Source organism: Citrus clementina, unplaced genomic scaffold (assembly GCF_000493195.1).
Source record: "Citrus clementina cultivar Clemenules unplaced genomic scaffold, Citrus_clementina_v1.0 scaffold_5, whole genome shotgun sequence".
Lineage (NCBI taxonomy): Eukaryota > Viridiplantae > Streptophyta > Magnoliopsida > Sapindales > Rutaceae > Citrus > Citrus x clementina.
Genome location: NW_006262201.1, coordinates 189,090 through 205,208, shown reverse-complemented (window position 1 = coordinate 205,208; position 16,119 = coordinate 189,090). Strand labels below are relative to the sequence as shown.

General features: G+C 37.0%; 2 protein-coding genes and 1 pseudogene across 2 annotated transcripts in view; all 3 read right to left on the bottom strand.

The window, feature by feature from the left end:
• The window catches only part of LOC18041775 (glutathione S-transferase zeta class), an 88,740-nt gene that overhangs the window by 60,244 nt on the left and 12,377 nt on the right, over positions 1-16,119 (bottom strand). The gene's annotated exons all lie outside the window — the stretch shown is intronic.
• On the bottom strand, positions 1,341-4,637 carry LOC112098505 (putative disease resistance protein At3g14460). Its single transcript, XM_024185015.1, has 2 exons — positions 4,625-4,637; positions 1,341-4,559 (listed from the first exon to the last, which is right to left on the bottom strand). Exons 1-2 carry the CDS (start codon positions 4,635-4,637, stop codon positions 1,360-1,362), a joined length of 3,213 nt encoding a protein of 1,070 aa, XP_024040783.1. The 3' UTR covers positions 1,341-1,359.
• Positions 4,634-5,453, bottom strand: LOC112098504 (annotated as a pseudogene).

Below are 16,119 nucleotides of genomic sequence, written 5' to 3'. Positions count from 1 at the left end.
AGGGAGTCCAAAGAGAGAAATGGCACAGAGCTGAGAGAATAAGTGGCAAGTTTTGGAGGCAGTTTAAGATGCCAATGAGTGCTGACTTGGAACATGTTAAGGCTCATCAGGAAAATGGGGTTCTGAGGATCACGGTGCCAAAGCTAGCTGAGGAGAAGAAGAGGCAGCCTAATGTTATTAACATTGATGAAGAGTCTGGTACTTCTTACGGTGAAGGTACTAAGGCCACCAAGGCTCAAACGTAATTGATCTAAAATACAAGTGTTTGCTTGGCTTGATGTGCTATTTATTTCTCATCTTTACTTGGCTTTGTAGTGGAATGTTCTCTCTTTGGATGTTCTGTTTACTGTATTTTAATGGGTTTTTGAGCATGGCTTGTATGTCTTAACAACACTAAAGTGCTTTTTATAAATCCTACCCCTACAGCACTAAATGAAATTAATACGCTTGGTTCATTGTTAATAAAAATATAAAAAGAGTTTTCTTTGGCATATATTCTGTATTTTAAGAAAAAAAAAATTATCAAACTCCAATAATGAAGATATTCCGCTTCTGTTATATTGATGTGTCAATATGAAGATGTATTGTAATTATAACAGTTTTGATGAATCTAAATATTCAATAACTGATAAATTATATTTATAAATATTAATAGCAATGGCACATAACCAGTTAATTCAAGAACTCGCCTATAGTGCATTAATTTAAAGAGTATGAATAATTTTGTAATACAATCCAGCAATCGAAAACTACCTTACAACACCATTAAAAGAACATTATATCACTGTTGCGGATGAGGCTAATCAGAGAAATATAATGTGTTTGCTTGTGTGCTTTTTGTTTTTGCTATTTTTTTTTTTTTCTGGCTAATGCTTTGCTTGGATTGCTTTTTGATATTTTATTAACTTTGTCGTGGGATTCACTTGATCAATTGGTATTTTTTAGCATCATTGTTATACAACAAAAGAAGAACACCAACATACTGTTTAATTTTAATTTCATCACAATCCCACACACACAAAATGTAGAAATCTTTCATATTTTAAAATAATCACCAAACAACAATTCACAAGTTAGATTATACACAGACGAAATAATGCTAATCCAGCGAATTCAGCCATTATAATTTGATTTTCATTTATATTAATTATGTCCAATCATCTATTTTATTTAATGAAGAACACTCGAGCATTTATGTATCTAACAGGTAAAATTTCAAAACAAATTTTGCCGAAGGCAAAGTCTGATCAAAAGAAATGTTATATTACCGTACAGGGACAGCAGTAATATAACTCAGAGAAAAATGAAGTTTCAACAAGAAATTAATTACACATTTACACTCAATAAGAAATTAATTCATTAATTTCTACCAGTTTTATTTGGAAAACGTAGTCCATTATTTAATAAAAAATTCGAAAACTGATTACAAGATAAAAACTCACTGACACCGAACTCAACATGAGGTATATGGGTTAACAAGTCCCAATATTGTCCTCCATCCTTTCTGCACTTCTCTGCTATCAACGGACAGCGATAGATACTTAATTGCAAAAGTGAGGATGGCAGGCCCTTCTCCGGAAAGTATTTGAGCTTGGGACAATTCAAGAGTCGCAATTCAGTGAGGTTTTGAAGATCAACAATTGAAGAAGATAGGCGTTCCAGATTTGGAAAATTGTAAATCCACAGAGTTGTTAGAGAGGCAGGAAGAGGAAGCGCGGTCCCTAATCTTTTGTCCTCTAGTGGAAATGACACCATGTCGTCATCGCATCCTTCGATTGTGAGATGTTGCAGAGAGGAGAATCTGTGAAATCCCCGTCCCCGCTCAATCGTTGACTTCCAAATCTCCATATTACCTCGAATCCCCAGTGAATGAAGGTTGGTGGGAAGGCCATCTTCTTCAAGGCTTGGAAGCTCAACTCCTATTCTTAATTCTTGAAGAGACTTCAGATTGTGCAATCCCTTGGGTAAGGCCTCTAGTCTGTTACAATCAGATATCTCCAGCCTCGTGAGTTTCGCACCAGGCAATCCCCCTTTGGGAAAGGACACCAGATTTCCGCATCTCCGTATCTCAATCTCTTGAAGCTGGCGGAGATTATGTAAACCACTAGGTAAAATTTTCAGATTTTCACAATAAGCAATCCTGATTATTTCAAGAGACGTGTTGTTGTCCAACCTTTCTGCTATAGACTCCAGCTTTGGACAATCCCAAACACGAAGGGACTTAAGAGACTCAGGTAGATTGCCAACTTCAAGGGACTCAAGCGTGGCAGGTAACTCGTTTTTCGAAAATATACATGTCAGAGATGGACAACTGTTAATGTCCAACTCCTCAAGAAGAGATGAGGTGCACCTTCTGCTGCTGCTGCTTCTCTGTACGCCCTCTTCCACTGTCAAAGTCCTTATATTATCGCAAAACTCGATGTACAACCTCTTAAGGCTTGGTGGTAGCTGGACTCCAGCAATATATGTCAACGAACGGCAACACTCAATACTTAAGATCTCGAGAGATGAATTGAAGTCGCACATCCATGCCTCTGGTAACCATTTCAGTGCATCACAACTGTTAATTGATATTATCCTCAACTTGGCAGGCAGAGCAACCTCAGGAAAGGAAACAAGGGAACTGCAGCCGCAGATTTCTATCTCTCTCAAGGAACTAAGGCTGAGCGATGATTGTGGCAGCTTCACAAGGCCTTTGCATTCATTCAATTCTAGGTATTCAAGTCTGCATGACAACTCGCAGAGCTGCTGTTGCTGGTCTTTCTCTTCCTCCGCCACCAAGGATTGAAGTGTGGGACAGCTGTCAATCGTCAATCTTTTGAGAGAGCAAATGTCTTGTAGTAATCCGTCATGACTCTTCCATATATATGTTTGCTCTTTTGTCGACAAAATTAATTCTTCCAATTTTGGCAGTCGCAGCTTTAATGGCCCCGCAAGAAACACTTGATTTGATGTATCTCTACAAACCACTGAATTCTGTGAGCCGAGATGATCAGTTGCACTTCTCCACACAACCTTTTTACATCCACCAATCTGTAATTTGCAAAGAGCTGGAAGACTCGAAACTAAAACTGACAATTCTTCACATCCTTTAATAACAAGCTTCTCCAATGCAGGAAGGTGCTCTGGAAATGTTCCTTGCAGCTTAGAACAGCTTAAAATTTGAAGCTCTCTCAATTTAGGAAACCCTTCAACTCCCTGACTGAATCCATGAGGAATCCAGTCTTCCCATTCTTGCATGTTTTCAAAAAGAAGAGTCTCCAAGCATGGAAAAGGAATTGGAGAATCATTCCCATAGAACTCTGAACCCAACCTCTTTACTCTGCTCATTCCACTTACTGCAAGATGCTTTAAAGAGGGTAGTTGCCCGACTGACGGAAGGGCCGTACATATGCCACAATTTTCAAATTTTAAGGTCACTAAATTTGAGAACGAGGAATCTCCCAACCAAGTTGGAAATTTCATACCTCCATAGCCTTTGATACAAAATTGCTCCAGATTTGTATGAGGTTTTAGCATGTCAAGCACGCCCATTTCAGTTTCTACCTCCCTTGAAGATGAACCATCGGTACTGCAAGTCCAATTAAGCGATAATTCTTTCAGATTCTTCTTTCCATCCATTTGAGCCTCCATGGCATCACCAACGCATTTTACATTCTCCAATTTTGAAATTTTAAGTGTCCCATGAAGGTGCGTCAACAACTTTAGCTCTCGTAACCCGGAACCACTGCCTTGTCCCACAACAAAATTACACAACGTCTGAAGACTAGTCAACCTACCAATTCCTACTGGCATTTCCTCCAACGACTTCGTATTTGAATTCTTAAGATGATGCAATTTGGCGAGGTTTCCCATGTCTGCACACAACTTCTTCAGCCGATCACAATCTTCCAACAAAAGACTGTGCAAATTGTAAAGCTTGTTGACAGATTCAGGCAGAGTTCTAATCTCAGTTCCAGACAGGTTAAGGTACCTAAAATACCTCAAATCACCAATTGAATCCGGTAGCTCATCGATGCGATATCCACGCAGAGAGAAGACCCTCAATCGTTGGAGTTTGAACAACTCAGTAAGAATGCTAGGAGCCAAGTATCCATGCAAACTATTTAACAACGTTACTGGTAAAAGAGTTCGCAAATGTTGGATATCGTACAAGTCCTCAAACCTTTTAACACCATCGTAATCTCCACGAATGTACGATAGATGATGAAGATTTCTTGAAAAACTTTGTTGCTTGTTAACCTCTGAGATATACTCCATTCTGAAGTACATTTCCCCAGCAGCCCATTGAGCAAGGTCATTGACGAGGTCGTGCATCACTAATCGTGATTTATTGTTGCTTGATTGCTGGAAAAAAGATCTTGCACGTAGCTCTTGAAAGAACTGTCTACCTAGATCTTCACTAGGATTCCCACTCTCTCCGTGATCCAAGAAACCCGAAGCACACCATAATAAAATTATCTCCTCCTCTTCAAATTCGTAATCCTTTGGAAACAATGAGCAGTATGCAAAGCATGGTTTCAAAGTTGGAGGAAGATAATAATAGCTCACTGCAAGGGCTGGTATAATGCGACATCTCTCTTGTGGTAATTCCCATATCTTGCTACTGAGCACATCTTCCCACTCACGTCTGTCATGTTTTCCACGTAAAAGTCCTCCCAGTGTTTTTGCTGCCAAGGGCAAGCTTGCATTTGATCACTATCTTCTTGCCAATGTCCTCCAATGACTTATGTGAACTGAAATCTCTCGTCCCCAAAGAGTGCTGAGCAAACACGGACAGACAATCCTCAGTTGACAAGTTTTTCAATTCATAAGCTTGATCCGGGCCTCATGATTTTTGCAACCTCTTGATTGCAAGTAGTGACAACAATCTTACTTCCCTGTGCGCCAGCTTCAAATGGAAGGCTGAGGTCAACCCAATCATTGTAATCCTCATTCCAAACGTCGTCTAAAACTAGCAAAAACTTCTTTCCAAACAGGTGTTTCTTCAATTTCTCTTGAAGCAAATTTTAGTCCTGATTATCCACATTCTCGTCAGCAGCAATGGAAATTAGGATTGATTTTGTAAGCCTGAAAACATCAAAATCATCAGAGACGCAAGTCCATGCCTTGAGATCAAAATGACCCTGCACTCGATCTTCATTATAGACAAGCTGAGCAAGAGTGGTTTTGCCCAGCCCGCCCATACCTATAATAGGAATAACAGAGAATCCACCATCATTTCTTGAATCATCCTTCAACAACAATTCAACAATTTCCTTCTTTTCTGTTTCCCTGCCATAGACCTTGGCTTCATTCACCAAAGAGGTTGTGGGTAGTCTTTGCCTGTCTTTTTTGGACCCTCCAGCTGAACTTTCTTTCAAATCTAGCAAGTTTTTCTGTGTTACAATATCTTGAAATCGGTCGTTGATTTCTTTGATTTTGGACATCATGGCGTAATCGAACTGAATCGATTGTGGTGTAAAAGTGGTGCAGCAAGTAGGAATGAGCTTCTGATACAACCACTGCACAGCCGATTGCTCAAGCTAGGCCTAAGAGACAGCCTAAAATTCCCTTCAAGCTTCAAGATTTTGTGCGGGAATGATGGTGCAACCGATTACAGCACTTAGATACTCTTCAAGATATTATGCTGAATTTGTTATTTACTATTATTGCAATTATGCTTTGCTGTGCTGTCAAGTTTGTTAGAAAGAATATTGTGCTGTCAAGTTTGTTGAAGAAAATATTGTGCTGTAAAGTTTGTGCTGTGAATATGTTTTGTCTGTAGCTCTCTTGGAGGAGTATTTAAGGAAATGAATGAACAAGAAAAAAAGGGAGTTCCCTGAATCCAAAAATACAAATCCTCTATTTCTCTAATTTCTCTAGTCTCTACTCTTTACCCTTCTATTTCTGGAGGACTCCACCCTCTAAAGTGGAAACGAAATTCCCAGAACTTGCTGCAGCTAACAATCAAGCCTACCATTTGGTGCTTTCGTTGAGAGATGGCAAACGAGGGTATGCAAACACGATATCGAGCCCTTGAAGAACAGGTTACACAACTCAAAGAATCGACCCAAAAATCCCTTGAAGACCTACGCCAAATCATAATACAACAGCAGCAGATTAACCAAAGTTCACAACAAAACCTACAAGGTGCACAGCAAGCACTACAAAACTCTATAGCAGAGCTTGCTGCCAGAGTTACCATGATGGCACCCTCTCAGATTGGGTCCTCCACAAACCCACCAGCCTCTGCACCACCTACGCCACAAAACACACCACCTATACAAGCTCAACTACAACCCACACAAAGCACAAGATCTATACGATGTGATCTATCAACATTTGATGGATCTAACCCCTTAGATTGGATATTTCAAGCTGAAAAATACTTTTCTTTCTATGAAACCCCAGAGGAGCAGCGGATTGACATCGCCAATTTCTATATGACTGGCCAAGCACTCTCTTGGTTCCAATGGATGCACAAGAATCAACAATTATCTTCTTGGGCAGCTCTCACCCGAGCTATTGAAAGCAGGTTTGGCCCTTCCTCCTATATTAATCACAGAGCCACTTTATTCAAACTTACCCAAACAAGCTCTGTAGAGGCTTACCAATCAGCCTTTGAAAACATCTGCAACAGAGTCACCAACCTTCACCCAGATGCCATTTTAGATTGCTTCATCTCAGGTTTAAAACCAACCATTCAGAATGAGTTAGCTATTCACAAACCTTCTAACCTTCCTGATGCAATTGCTTTAGCCAAATTGATTGAAGATAAATTGCTGTCCTATAACCAAAAACCCATTTCATGGAAATCATCCAATACACCAATACCCATACCTACACGCAACGAAACAAATATACGGCCAGACCCACGGCCCCCACTTTTACCCCTCCCACCACCAAACCCATCAAACCCACCAAAGACAGCCCTTCCTATTCGTCGTCTCACGACTGCCGAAATGCAAACCCGTCGTGCCCAAGGCTTGTGCTTCAATTGCGACGAACGATTCAAGCCCGGTCATCGTTGTCGCACTCGCCCTTTTCTGTTATTGTTGACAGAGGAACCATCAGAAAGTTTTCAAGAAGAAGAAATATTGGTGGAGGATACGGTGTCTACCGAAGAAACAGCAAATCCAAGCCCCGAAATTTCTTTTCATGCTTTGATTGGAACAACTGGTCCCCAAACCTTCAGACTCAGTGCTAAAATTAACAATCAACCTTTATCAGTATTAATTGACACTGGGAGTACACATAATTACCTCCACCCGCGGTTGGCTCACTTCCTTCATTTGGCTATCGAGAAGACAATGACGTTTTTGGTAGCTGTCGGCAATGGGGAACGGATTCGTAGCGAGGGTCACTGTTCGAAAGTTAAATTCGAGATGCAGGGTGTTGAATTTAAAGCTGACTTTCATATACTAGATTTTTGTGGAGCTGATGCTGTTTTAGGAGTACAATGGCTGGAGAAGTTGGGGAAAATTATCACTGATCACAAAGCCCTAACTATGGAATTTACATATAAAGGGCAGCCTATTAAACTTGAAGGAGCTCAAAACATTCGGCCCCACCCCATTCCTATATCCTTCCACCAACTAAAAAGACTACAACAGACTACCTCAATAGCTCAGTACTTCCGTTTAGAACTCGAACCAGGCAGTCCACCTTCGACCCAAAATATTCACCAATCCATGGATTCTACTCTTCACCAAGATTTCCTAACACTACTAAGCCAATATCCAGCTGTTTTTAGCATCCCAAAAGGCCTTCCACCTAATAGACCCCTCAACCACAAAATCACTCTTCTCCCACAATCTACTCCTGTGAATGTTAAACCATACCGCTACCCACATTACCAAAAAAATGAAATCGAGAGGCAAGTTCAAGAAATGCTTCAAGATCAAATTATACAACCTTCCACCAGCCCATTCTCCTCACCCGTCCTCTTGGTTCGCAAAAAAGATGGGACATGGCGATTTTGTGTCGATTATAGAGCTCTAAATGCCATCACTGTCAAGGATCGATTTCCAATACCTACAGTGGATGAATTACTAGATGAATTACATGGGGCCATCATCTTTTCAAAGATTGATTTACGGAGTGGGTATTTCCAAATTCGAATCCACCCACCCGACATTCCAAAAACTGCATTTCGAACACATGAAGGTCATTACGAGTTTCTCGTAATGCCCTTTGGGCTGTCCAATGCCCCCTCCACATTTCAAGCCACAATGAACTCTATTTTCAAACCTTATCTTCGTAAGTTTATTCTAGTTTTTTTTGACGACATTCTTGTTTACAGCCGATCCCATGAGGAACACCTTTACCATCTCAAAATTGTTCTCCAGCTGCTCCATCAAAACCAATTGTACGCTAAGTTATCCAAGTGCAGTTTCGGCCAAGCTAAACTAGAGTATCTCGGCCATTTTGTTTCAGCCCAAGGAGTGAGTGTTGATCCCACCAAAATTCAAGCTGTCTTAAATTGGCCTAAACCAAAAACAATTGCTGCTGTGAGGGGTTTCCTGGGACTCACAGGATATTACCGACGTTTTGTAAAGGGGTATGCCCAAATTACAAGCCCATTAACTGATTTGCTTAAGAAGGACGGATTTGACTGGGGTGAAGCAGCTGACTTAGCTTTTGAGCGTCTCAAACGTGCTCTGACTGAAGTTCCTATCTTAGCCTTACCAGATTTTTCCAAAGTCTTTGCAGTGGAAACGGATGCCTCTGGCCTCGCTGTGGGTGCGATTCTCTCCCAAAATCGACATCCAATAGCTTATTTCAGTAAGAAGTTGCCACCAAGACTTCAATCTGCATCTGCGTATAGTCGTGAGATGTATGCAATCACAGCAGCAGTTCGACGATGGCGACCATATCTCTTGGGCCGACCTTTCACCATATTCACTGATCATAAAAGCCTTAAGCAACTCCTTACACAAACGATACAGACACCAGAGCAGCAAACTTGGTTGACAAAGCTGTTAGGGTTTGAATTTACAATTGAGCATAAGGCCGGGGTGGAAAATAGTGGACCCGATTCTCTTTCACGATGGACAAGTGAAGCACAAGGTAATCTGATGTCAATTTCAGTCACTACTAGCACTTTCCTAACTGAAATTCGAGATGCCCTTGCTTTGGACGACACGGCCCAACAACTTCTGCAGTCAATTGAGAAAGGGGTTTGCACAGATAATAATTTTTCTATTCAACAAGACTTACTTTACCATCAGGGTAGAATTTTTGTTCCTAACAGTATGAAGCTCAGAAAACGCCTTCTAAACCTATTCCATGGCTCGGTGATTGGCGGGCATTCTGGGGAACAAAAGACTTATGCTCGATTATCAGCAAATTTTTATTGGCCGCAAATGCGCCGAGAGGTACAGCAACATGTTCGTGAATGTTCAATTTGTCAGCAAACCAAACCAGAAAACTTTTGTTCCAAGGGGCTTTTACAACCGCTGCCCATACCATCCAGAGTCTGGGAAGACATTTCAATGGATTTCATTACTTCTTTACCACAATCAAACGGTAAGACAATTATTTGGGTCATTGTTGATAGACTGTCCAAGTATAGTCATTTTTGTGCCTTGCCGGAGGGAGTTACTGCACCGAAATTGGCTGAATATTTTGTTCGTGAGTACGTTCGACTTCATGGATTCCCTAGATCCATTGTTACTGATCGTGATCCTCTGTTCATTAGTGAATTTTGGCGAGAACTATTTAAATTGCAGGGAACGGAGTTACGGCCTAGCACTGCTTATCACCCGCAAACTGATGGGCAAACCGAAGTGGTCAACCGTTGTCTCGAGACATACTTGCGAGCATTTACTGGAGACTATCCAAATAGATGGTCTGCAGCTTTACCATGGGCCGAATATTGGTACAATACCAGTACACACAGCTCGACAGGATTTTCACCATTCCAAGTTGTCTATGGCAGGCCCCCACCACCTCTTGTAGGATATTCCGGCGAAGACACCCCTATTGATTCTTTAAACTCTGCATTATTGGATAGAGAAGCTCTATTGGCTACTGTCAAGCTGAACCTTCAGAGAGCACAGGAAAGAATGCGCATCCAAGCAAATCGTCATCGTCGCGATAAGGAGTTTGAGGTTGGTAACTGGGTTTATGTTAAGCTTCCACGTTATCGACAGTCTTCTCTTGCTCACCGTCTAAGTAACAAGCTTGCCAAGAAGTATTATGGTCCTTACCAAATAGCGGCAAGAGTTGGAAAGGTTGCATATCGCTTATTGTTACCACCTGAATCTCGTATCCATCCCGTGTTCCACATTTCAATCCTCAAGTTATGTCCAAACCCTGCTGAAGTTATTCCCGCCCACCCACCACCAACTGCAGAACCTTATTCCATACCTCTATACATTTTGGACCAGCGAACTATCAAGACAAATAAGCAAAGGGTCAAGCAAGTCTTAGTGCAGTGGTCTAACACGACACCTGATGAAGCTACATGGGAGAATTGGGAACCTTTCCACGCCACTTTTCCTCATATTAGCCTTGAGGACAAGGCTCATTTCCATGAGGGTGGTAATGATACAACCACTGCACAGCCGATTGCTCAAGCTAGGCCTAAGAGACAGCCTAAAATTCCCTTCAAGCTTCAAGATTTTGTGCGGGAATGATGGTGCAACCGATTACAGCACTTAGATACTCTTCAAGATATTATGCTGAATTTGTTATTTACTATTATTGCAATTATGCTTTGCTGTGCTGTCAAGTTTGTTAGAAAGAATATTGTGCTGTCAAGTTTGTTGAAGAAAATATTGTGCTGTAAAGTTTGTGCTGTGAATATGTTTTGTCTGTAGCTCTCTTGGAGGAGTATTTAAGGAAATGAATGAACAAGAAAAAAAGAGAGTTCCCTGAATCCAAAAATACAAATCCTCTATTTCTCTAATTTCTCTAGTCTCTACTCTTTACCCTTCTATTTCTGGAGGACTCCACCCTCTAAAGTGGAAACGAAATTCCCAGAACTTGCTGCAGCTAACAATCAAGCCTACCAGCTTCCGAAACTTACTTGTTCTTGTACGACTGCTACTGGGTTGATCATGAGCCGCAGCTGGATCTCCATTTCCAAGCAGCAACATCCTCCGGAAAGCCTCAGTTTGAAACTCATCCAACAAGTCTTCAACATCAAAGCCAAGTTCTGAAGTTCGCCAAGCCACAACTTCACAATCTCATCAGTCCTCTTCTTCTCCTCAGCATCAGCAAGCACCGCCTTGATCTTCAAAAGCATCGTCTTCCACTTCATTAGATCGGCCCGGATTTGATCTTGGCGTGGAAACAACCGAATTCCCACTGAAGCTAACTTATAGACCAGCAAATCAACGGACGCCGTAAGGATTGCCTCTCCGATGATTGACATTTTTTTTCTTTTTGGCGCAAAGAAAGAAACAGAACTTTGAGTTTTGGAAAGCAAAATCAGAAAATTGAACAGTAAGCGTGGAGAGTCGAGCAAAATGAAAAAGCGTACTATGTGTTGTTGACGAGGAAAAGGGTTCAAGGCTTCAAGCCTATTACATCTAAAATGCGACGTGTCTTCCACTTTACTCTTCTTTAATCTAGACGCGTCTTCAACTTGATAAGCCTCATTTTCAATAAAAGTGTTATTATTTTTTTTTATTAAATGAGATTATTGTTTAGTTTATAATTTATATTATATGAAATTATAATTGATATTTATAAATCAGATTATTATTGAGATCAACTTACATCAATATTAATAAAATTTTACTCAAATTTTAACCCTTATAAATATTTAAAAAATATCTACTCCTCACTCATAAAAAAAAAAAAATCACATTCACTCAATTAATTAAAAAAAAAATCTCACAATACTTTTATGAAAATCCAAACGGCTAACCTCCAAATCCTGACCACTCGGACTGTGTCGAGTGGTTGTTCATCTTTATTCTATACTTTATTCCCATAAGCCTCATTTTTCAATAAAAGTGATACGGTAACCAGAGGCCCCACAATCGGACACCTGATCCCTTTTTTAAATTTAGAATGCGGAAACTTACCGGCCATTAATTTTAAATTATTTTATTATAAAAAAAAAATCATAATAACACTTTTAAATTACATCATTTATACGTCTTTCGGATCCGCCTATGTTGCAACGGTTGTAACATACTCCAGTTTTTGTCTTTTGTAATTTAACAAATACTAAATTTCATTGAGCTCTTTATATTCATTTTTATTCATAAAATACTAAGAAATAATATGATACTTTCTACTTACATACATCATTAAAATTCTAATTAACACCTCACACTCTTCATATTTATTATTTTTATAAATATTAAAATATTTATTTGGATTACATCCAAGACATATTAATCCACGTAAGACACTAATATCAACAAAAAGACAATAATACCCTTAAATTTATAAATTAAAAATAAAATTTAAGATTTTTTATCTCTTTCCTCTCGCCTTCATCTCCATCATCATCACTTCTCACATTCATCTTCTTCCATCATCATGATCTTTATCTCCATCTCCATCTTCATCTTCACATATTTTAAACTTAAGGAATATTAATGAAATGACATTAATTCCCCTAAATGTTCTAAAAATTTCATGGCAATCACTTCAATTCTAAACTCAAATCGACTGCTTCTGTCAAAAGGAATTGTAAATTGTTTTGATGGGGATCTTCTTCGTTACTATGTCATCAAATCCCTTAGTTTCAGATCCAGTATTCCAAATCCTGATCCCAAACTTATTTAGCCTTCAAGCTAAAACTTTTGTCATGAGCTCAACAACTCCAATTTTAACTAGCGATAATTCAAGATTCTCTTCCAATCTCAATTTCAAAGTCCAACAATCTGTATGAGTGATGATGGGTGGCCGTTCGTTTCCATTAATCTTGACAAATCCAAATCATTTGCAAGTTTTGGTTGTTGCTGCTCTCTTTTTCATTATGGTGGGGCTGTTCTTCTTGTTGTTGTTTAGTGGACAAATAATTGGTCTCTAGCAAAAGTTTTTGGATCTTAATCATTTACTAATAGAGACAACAAAATCGTTATTCGCTGGACATGACACTCAACATTAGAACTCTGATTATTCACTTGTGACAATAACGGCGTTGGAGGTGGTGGCTCAGCGCATTGTAAGACGCTTCCCATAGCCGACAAGTGGTTTTGAGGGGGAGATATTGTTTGTGTTGCTTGCGGTTTTTAAGCGATTTCAAACATGGTGGTGGGTCACGAAGGTTGATGGAGATGAGACTTAACAATAGCGTGCTTTTGTTGCTGGCTGTACTGGTTAACTCCATTTTCTTCCACCTTCGTCAAGAAGGATAATTTTATCTTTTTAAAACTCATGAACAAATTATAAATGAAAATAGTGTAAGGTGCTCAAGTAAATTTGACACTAATTAAATCATAAAAAACAAAAACAGGGGTATGCTACAACTGTTGCAACATAGGCGGACCCACATCTTAAGGAATTAATCATTCACCCACCAAATGGTTATCATCTGTTACAAAATTAATAAAATTATAATAAATTTATTATTTTATCGTTAAAATTCAATTTAATATAGAAAAACATAAGAAAATTATCAGTTATATATTTTAAATTTATCATGTTATTAAAAATACTATAAAAATTTAATAATTTTTAATTTTTAATTATGAAATCAAATTTAAGGATTGAATTTAGCTTTCTTTATTTTTATTCCCTAATCTTTAATTATTTTCTTGTTCAATAAAATAATTCAATTAACTAAAAATAAGTAGCAAATATATAAAGAATTATTCTATGCATCTTATAATTTGTGGCCAAAACATGACCTAAAATGCAGATTTTTAATGTTAATCTCAAACGAAAACCGTCAAGATTCTGATGATGTTGCTGATGATGGTATTTGTGCTACAGCAAATGGGTGTTCAAAGTTCTGTACAGTTTCATTGAGAAGGAGAAACAGTATTGGCAATGTTGGGTTTATTTCGTTTGTTAATAAATCAGCTCAAGCTTTGACAAATTTGGATTTAGGTAGGTGTAGTTTGATTAGTGATCAAGCTTTGGAAGCCGTTGAGACCGTAAGGATAATTGGGATTCTGAATTTAGATTGTTGTTCGTTAATTACCAAACCTTTTCTTAACCGGTTTCCCCGGTTTCTTTTACGAAAAACGTGGTCGTCTCTTGTGCATTGGATCACTTGTTTTTAAATCCAATCATTATATGAGATAAAGATAAAAAATATGGTATGGTATTAGAGTTGCATCATAACTGAATCCCATAAGTTATATTATTTACACGGACTTATCTATGATGCGACTATGGTACCATACCACTGTTACTTTCAGTCATTAGATCTCTTACTTTTAAATTTAATGATTATATATAATGGTTGAAAACAATTGTGATATGGTACCATAATTGCACCATAACTGAATCCCATTTATATATCTTAATTTCAGAATATGTATATTTCACCTACGAAATCGTTAGCATTTATTAGAAAATTAATAAGATTACAGTAAATTGATTATTTTGTTGTTGAAATTCAATTTAACGTAGAAAGACATAAAAAAAAATTAACAATAAGATATTTTTAATTTATTATATTATCAAAAATACTACAAAAATTTTAATAAAATTTAACTTTTTTAATTATGAAATCAAATTTAAGGATTGAATTTAGCTTTTTTTATTTTTGTTCCCTACTTTTTCAATTATTTTCTTGTTCAATAAAATAATTCAGTTAACTAAAAATAACTAGTAAATATATAAAGAATTATTCTATAAATCTTATAAAATCTCAATAATAACCTCAATTAATTTTTTTAATTTTAATTTTTTTTCTTTTATAACTCCTAGTATCAATTCCTTACTTTCTATAAAGCCAATCTCTCTCTAAAAAAAGTACTTTATTCTAATTTCATGTAAATCTCAATTGTTAGAATAAAATTAAAAATATGCTTTCCACTCGTCATGCATTCAATAATAAAATGATGAAATTAAGGATATATACTTACATATATCCTTAGAAATTAAAAATTAACTCTATTAAGTCACATGGTTTAATAGTATATTCACATCAAATTGTGTATTTTTATTGTCTTTAATTTATTTCTTAACTAAATAATTATTTTATACACACATAGAGAGAGGCGGAGCCTATGCCGAGTCTAGCCCAAGGAAAATTCTCTCATAGTCCCTTATATTTTATTTTTGTTTTTATAATAATAGAATTTTTATTTTTATTTTAACTATGTCCCTGATTTAATTTTTTTTTCAATTTGAGTTAGTGACTTATTTAAAAAAATGACCAAATTATATATTTATTGAATAAATTAAAATCATTAGGGAGGTAAAATGTTATTACTACTTTAACTTATTATAAAAATACTGTAACTGAAAGAAACGTATATCAAAATATTATAACTTCACCACTAGTATTATAGTAGAACCTCTCTATAGTGATATTTTATAATTAAAAATCCTTGTAGTGAAAAAATTCTAATCCTAATTTGGGCTAGTTATAATTAAGAATAAATTCTAAATTATAATAAGTTATAACTTTTCTAGATTTGCTCTAACGAAACTTGTTTTCCCTTAGTAAAAATTACTTATATGTTGTGGAAAAATATATGTTATATTATACTAAATGTTTAAGATATAAATATTTTTTAAAAGTTATTTCGGATAATGATTTATTATTTAGAGTTGTTACCACTAACCAAATCTTTATATAATATTTATAAAATTTATATTGCGAGAAAAATAATAAAGAGAATACAAATATTTATACTTTTAAAATGATTTTGCATATTCCCGACACTACATAGATACATGCATTAATTTTTTAAAATTATATCTAGTTCTTTTATCAATGTCTATACATTGAATTTTATCAATGTCTAAATTACTATAATATATTATGTGAAGACAAGTTTCTTAAGACGAGATATGAGAAAATCATAACTTATTACAATTTATAACCCAAATTGAGGTCATAATTTTTCACGACTATATTGAAGTTATTCCTATATAAAATACTATTATAGAGAGGTTTCACTATACTTGTACAAATTAAATTTAGTCAATTTTTGTGTTATAATTGTCACATTTGTAATCTAATCGTTTGCTCTTTTTGTTAATAATTTA